The following is a 5677-nucleotide window of genomic DNA, read 5'->3' on the forward strand; positions in this document are numbered from 1 at the left end:
GACATCTAACCGTTAGAACATATTGGCGTTCTATTGAACGTTTTCTGTTCGAAAACAAGAACAACTTCAATTTGCTGTTCAACAACAACAAACTTGACTGATTTTTGAGACCTGAGATTGAAACATCGACTGGAAAATGCCTGGGTGCTTTTCAAGATTGACGGAGAGAGTGCGAGGACGTCGGCAGCCTTCTGCGTCGACAGGTTGTTCAAATTCATTTATGGGTTGTTTTTGTTGTCTTTTTCCGTTTTGCAGGGTTCGCGATCGTCGGGAGGTGGACAGCGACAGCGACTTCGAAGAGGGTACGTGGAGTTTTAAACTTCTTATTTTACCACATTCAACATTGACAATGTAATTTGTGAAATGTTGTGTATTTCTGTCATCCAAACTTTCAAGGTAACGTTAACTTGAGTAATTGTTGCTATGCGATGCACTTTTGCTAGTAGTACTAGCTAGCGCGCTACGTTTTACGTATTAATAACTGTTTGTTTGTTTTCCTGTTCCTACTTTTAGAATCAACTGTACTGGATGAGGTCCAGTTGGATGTGCCACTGCTGCCAGTTATCCTTCATGTCCAGGATGCTGCTATCATCCTTGAGGATGTGCCGACTTTCCTTGAGGTACACTTTTCAGAAAGCTTTTGGTTTTATGTTTGAAAAGTATCCCACATATTCATTCTGAAAATCTTTGTTGTCTGCTTTAGGAGCCCACTGGTAATTGGCAGCTGATACCGATTAGGTTCAGCCCCTGTACTGTGGGCCTGTTGTGATCAGGGTAAGAGAACCACACACAGTCACATCACCGTTACAATGTTTGCTGTTTCTAACCTGAATGTACTGTAATGTCACCCCCTCTTGTGCAGAACAATGCCGGTCCGGTGGCTAAAGCCTGGAGAACTTTCCAGTTCATCAGCCCCTCTATCACCTACATGCGTGGGGATCCCAGGTATGTGTCTTTAACTATCTAGTCTTAATCTACATTGTCAGAGTCATGTGATCAAGATGGAAATATGTTACAGCGATGGCTGATGTTGTTTTGTTGATGTTACTTGTCGTTTCTCTCCACAGCAGGTGGTGGTGAGGATGCACCATGTGAGTAGGGTTCGAGGCCTGGAGACTCAACTGGTGTGGGCCATCTCCAAGGAGACAGCCAGGCTTAGTCCAGAGGGCATCCCCTACTGTGCCACCAAGGTGCAGTCCGTCACTTGGATCCAGGTAAGATGTAAATACTAGTGAAATAGTATTAGATTAGGCTCTTCTTCACTTATTCCATTTGGCCTTAACATGTCGTCTCTGTCAGTATGTGGCTGGCAGGGTGACCCAGTATGCGTCTCACCTCCGCCACGAGACGTCTGTGGACGGACGTTTGGCTGCTACCAGGTAAATAAAAGTTTTCCTATGTATATAGAATACCAATTAGTGAGCATTTTTCCATTAGATCTGCTCTGTTTTCTAATAACGTGTGTGTGGTAAACAGTTGTGTTGTGTGTGTTTTTGGAGCAGCAGACTGATGTCTCGGTGGTGTACGCCACTCTCCACACGGGGCTGGATGGGCTGCTCTCCTCCTCGTGGGGGTCGGAGGCTGCCTCCGTCTCTACGCCCACCAATCAGCAGTTCACTGAGCCAGAGCCTGAGGGCCACAACTGCTATGAGGTCAGATGTTAGACACACAGCTACACATTCTATAGACTAGTATTGCATTAAAATCCATCCATTGTTATTGTTTGTCATGTCACAGATGTTGAATGTTTGTTCTGTTGTTATAGGGCTGGGAGGATGCTGCCTGAGGAGAGGGAGGTTCCTCTGCTAAAGTGAGTTCCTCCTAAATGTCTGTGTAGTCTGGGCTTGTCAGATGCTGAAGGATAGTTGTCACCATGCTGTATCCCCATTGACTCTAATGGTTGACATGCTCCATTCCCTCCCTCCCACAGCCTCTACCTTACCACCAGAGAGTGGGACCATGGCCTAGGCTCGTCTCCCTGCGCCAGGCCTTCACTGTGAGTGGACCCACTTTAATTTTTCTCTTGTTCTGTCTGTCTCCTAGGAAGATGGGTGTCTCACCTAACTCTTCCCTCTTCTCTAGACACTGCTTGGTTCCACCCTGGGCAGGAACCATCTGTTTGTGGCAGGAAAAGGTCTAATGGGCGCACTGGTTCAGGCCCACCACATGGTAGCTCACTAACTCATTATTCATTCAGGGAAAGAGAGCGTCCTCAGTGGGAAATGTGTTCTGTTCATTAACATCAACGCTCTTTGCTTTGTGATAGGACGAGGTTTTCGAATTCATCCGTGCCTATAATGACTTTGTGGACTACCTGAGTGACCCTCCAAGAAGATTGACATTGAGAGGAGCTGGCTGAGGCAAGGTGAGTTCATTAACTCTTTCATGTCTCACTTTGAGTTCTACCACATGCATGTCTTTTATACATCACAGTATCTGATCTGTTTGAAATCATTCCTATTTTCTTGTCCTAGATCCATCATGTTAACCTGATAGATGTCCTCTTTGAACTGGTGCTGTTTGGGTTGATGACAGCTCAGAAGTCCCTGATGGTGGTAAGTAGCATCTCACTGGTACATGTTTCGATGTCTCTCTATTAGCAAATTCACTTCAATTTCTCTTCTCTCATCCTCTGTTTCCTTTAGCACCCTGGTGGGTTCATGGAGCGTCTGTACGCTCTCCTGTACTCCTTCCTGCCCGCTGCTGCCAGCATTGAGCCAAAGAGCTGAGAGATACCTGCTGCTGCTCAATGTAAGAGTCAATAGTTTACTTCCTTATTCCTAGTTGACCTGAATAACAGGGTTTCAATGACATTTTACAGGGAGTAACTCTCCTTGTCTCCTTCCTCTTGGTAAGCTAGTAACTCAGAGCCATTATCTATGTGTTGTGTGGTGTTCTCTTCAGGGGCGGGCTGATGGCTCTGCTTGATGACATGTTTGGGCAGCAGCTGGCCTGGTACTTTAACCCAGAATCTTTGGTCACTGAGCTCTCCAGCCTCCTGGAGTACCTGGAGAACCTCATGGCCAGCATGTAGTCTACTGCAGAGATCTGAAAGGCCACACTCTCTCTTGCTCTCTCTCTCTGTCCATCGCTCTCTGATTAGTTAACACACATTAAATTAATGTATTCTCTTGTTTTTCTCTCCCCACAGGATTATTGTGCCACTTTGCCACCTAAGAGGGATCTAGACATTAACGCACTATATTACTTTGCACTGAATCTTACATTTTTAAATAAAATAACTAGAAGTTCAACAGCATTTGTCTCGGTCTTTTCATTTACTTGATTATTTCATCACTATTTCCTCTTCCTGGAGTTATGAGGCTAATATTACATGAACAATTCAAATCAAATCCAATTTTATTTGTCACATACACATGGTTAGCAGATGTTAATGCGAGTGGCGAAATGCTTTTGCTTCTAGTTCCGACAATGCAGTAATAACCAACAAGTAATCTAACTAACAATTCCAAAACTACTGTCTTATACACAGTGTAAGGGGATAAGAATATGTACATAAGGATATATGAATGAGTTATGGTGCAGAGCAGCATAGGCAAGATACAGTAGATGGTATCGAGTACAGTATATACATATGAGATGAGTATGTAAACAAAGTGGCATAGTTAAAGTGGCTAGTGATACATGTATTACATAAGGATGCAGTCGATGATATAGAGTACAGTATATACGTATGCATATGAGATGAATAATGTAGGGTAAGTAACATTATATAAGGTAGCATTGTTTAGAGTGGCTAGTGATATATTTACATCATTTCCATCAATTCCCATTATTAAAGTGGCTGGAGTTGAGTCAGTGTCAGTGTGTTGGCAGCAGCCACTCAATGTTAGTGATGGCTGTTTAACAGTCTGATGGCCTTGAGATAGAAGCTGTTTTTCAGTCTCTCGGTCCCAGCTTTGATGCACCTGTACTGACCTCGCCTTCTGGATGATAGCGGGTTTAACAGGCAGTGGCTCGGGTGGTTGATGTCCTTGATGATCTTTATGGCCTTCCTGTTACATCGGGTGGTGTAGGTGTCCTGGAGGGCAGGTAGTTTGCCCCGGTGATCGTTGTGCAGACCTCACACCCTCTGGAAGAGCCCACCGGTTGTGGGCGGAGCAGTTGCCGTACCAGGCGGTGATACAGCCCGCCAGGATGCTCTCGATTGTGCATCTGTAGAAGCCAGAGTGCTTTTGGTGATAAGCCGAATTTCTTCAGCGTCCTGAGGTTGAAGAGGCTGCTGCGCCCTTCTTCTGATGCTGTCTGTGTGAGTGGACCAATTCAGTTTGTCTGATGTGTATGCCGAGGAACTTAAAACTTGCTACCCTCTCACTACTGTTCCATCGATGTGGATAGAGAGTGTTCCCTCTGCTGTTTCCTGAAGTCCAAAATCATCTCCTTAGTTTTGTTGACGTTGAGTGTGAGGTTATTGTCCTGACACCACACTCCGAGGCCTCACCTTCTCCCTGTAGGCCGTCTCGTCGTTGTTGGTAATCAAGCCTACCACTGCTGTGTCGTCGCAAACTTTGATGATTGAGTTGGAGCGTGCGAGGCTGCGCAGTCGTGGGTGAACAGGGAGTACAGGAGAGGGCTCAGAACGCACCCTTGTGGGGCCCCAGTGTTGAGGATCAGCGGGGTGGAGATGTTGTTGCCTACCCTCACCACCTGGGGCGGCCCGTCAGGAAGTCCAGTACCCAGTTGCACAGGGCGGGGTCGAGACCCAGGGTCTCGAGCTTGATGGCGAGCTTGGAGGGTACTATGGTGTTGAATGCCGAGCTGTAGTCGATGAACAGCATTCTCACATAGGTATTCCTCTTGTCCAGATGGGTTAGGGCAGTGTGCAGTGTGGTTGAGATTGCATCGTCTGTGGACCTATTTGGGCGGTAAGCAAATTGGAGTGGGTCTAGGGTGTCAGGTAGGGTGGAGGTGATATGGTCCTTGACTAGTCTCTCAAAGCACTTCATGATGACGGAAGTGAGTGCTACGGGGCGGTAGTCGTTTCGCTCAGTTACCTTAGCTCTCTTGGGAACAGGAACAATGGTGGCCCTCTTGAAGCATGTGGGAACAGCAGACTGGTATAGGGATTGATTGAATATGTCCGTAAACACACCGGCCAGCTGGTCTGCGCATGCTCTGAGGGCGCGGCTGGGGATGCCGTCTGGGCCTGCAGCCTTGCGAGGGTTAACACGTTTAAATGTCTTACTCACCTCGGCTGCAGTGAAGGAGAGTCCGCATGTTTTCGTTGCAGGCCGTGTCATTGGCACTGTATTGTCCTCAAAGCAGGCAAAAAAGTTATTTCGTCTGCCTGGGAGCAAGACATCCTGGTCCGTGACTGGGCTGGATTTCTTCTTGTAGTCCGTGATTGACTGTAGACCCTGCCACATGCCTCTTGTGTCTGAGCCGTTGAATTGAGATTCTACTTTGTCTCTGTACTGACGCTTAGCTTGTTTGATAGCCTTGCGGAGGAATAGCTGCACTGTTTGTATTCGGTCATGTTACCAGTCACCTTGCCCTGATTAAAAGCAGTGGTTCGCGCTTTCAGTTTCACGCGAATGCTGCCATCAATCCACGGTTTCTGGTTAGGGAATGTTTTAATCGTTGCTATGGGAACGACATCTTCAACGCACGTTCTAATGAACTCGCACGTCGAATCAGCGTATTCGTCAATACTGTT

General features: G+C 46.6%; 1 protein-coding gene across 1 annotated transcript; it reads left to right on the forward strand.

Moving 5' to 3' along the window:
- Window positions 1–1070: 1070 nt before the first annotated feature.
- Window positions 1071–2359, forward strand: LOC127925911 (uncharacterized). Its single transcript, XM_052511205.1, has 6 exons — window positions 1071–1214; window positions 1300–1379; window positions 1503–1659; window positions 1931–1996; window positions 2083–2169; window positions 2267–2359. The coding sequence occupies exons 1-6, from the start codon at window positions 1083–1085 to the stop codon at window positions 2357–2359; spliced, it is 615 nt and encodes a 204-aa protein (XP_052367165.1). The 5' UTR covers window positions 1071–1082.
- Window positions 2360–5677: the final 3318 nt, after the last annotated feature.

This window comes from Oncorhynchus keta, unplaced genomic scaffold (assembly GCF_023373465.1).
Source record: "Oncorhynchus keta strain PuntledgeMale-10-30-2019 unplaced genomic scaffold, Oket_V2 Un_contig_6502_pilon_pilon, whole genome shotgun sequence".
NCBI classification, from domain to species: domain Eukaryota; kingdom Metazoa; phylum Chordata; class Actinopteri; order Salmoniformes; family Salmonidae; genus Oncorhynchus; species Oncorhynchus keta.

Bases quoted from the DNA above. Each gene is read 5' to 3' on its own strand.
- LOC127925911 (XM_052511205.1), top strand. From the start codon at position 1,083: ATGCACCATGTGAGTAGGGTTCGAGGCCTGGAGACTCAACTGGTGTGG. The intron at 1,215-1,299 runs GTAAGATGTAAA...CGTCTCTGTCAG, and splicing joins AGTCCGTCACTTGGATCCAG to TATGTGGCTGGCAGGGTGAC. The intron at 1,380-1,502 runs GTAAATAAAAGT...TTTTTGGAGCAG, and splicing joins GGACGTTTGGCTGCTACCAG to CAGACTGATGTCTCGGTGGT.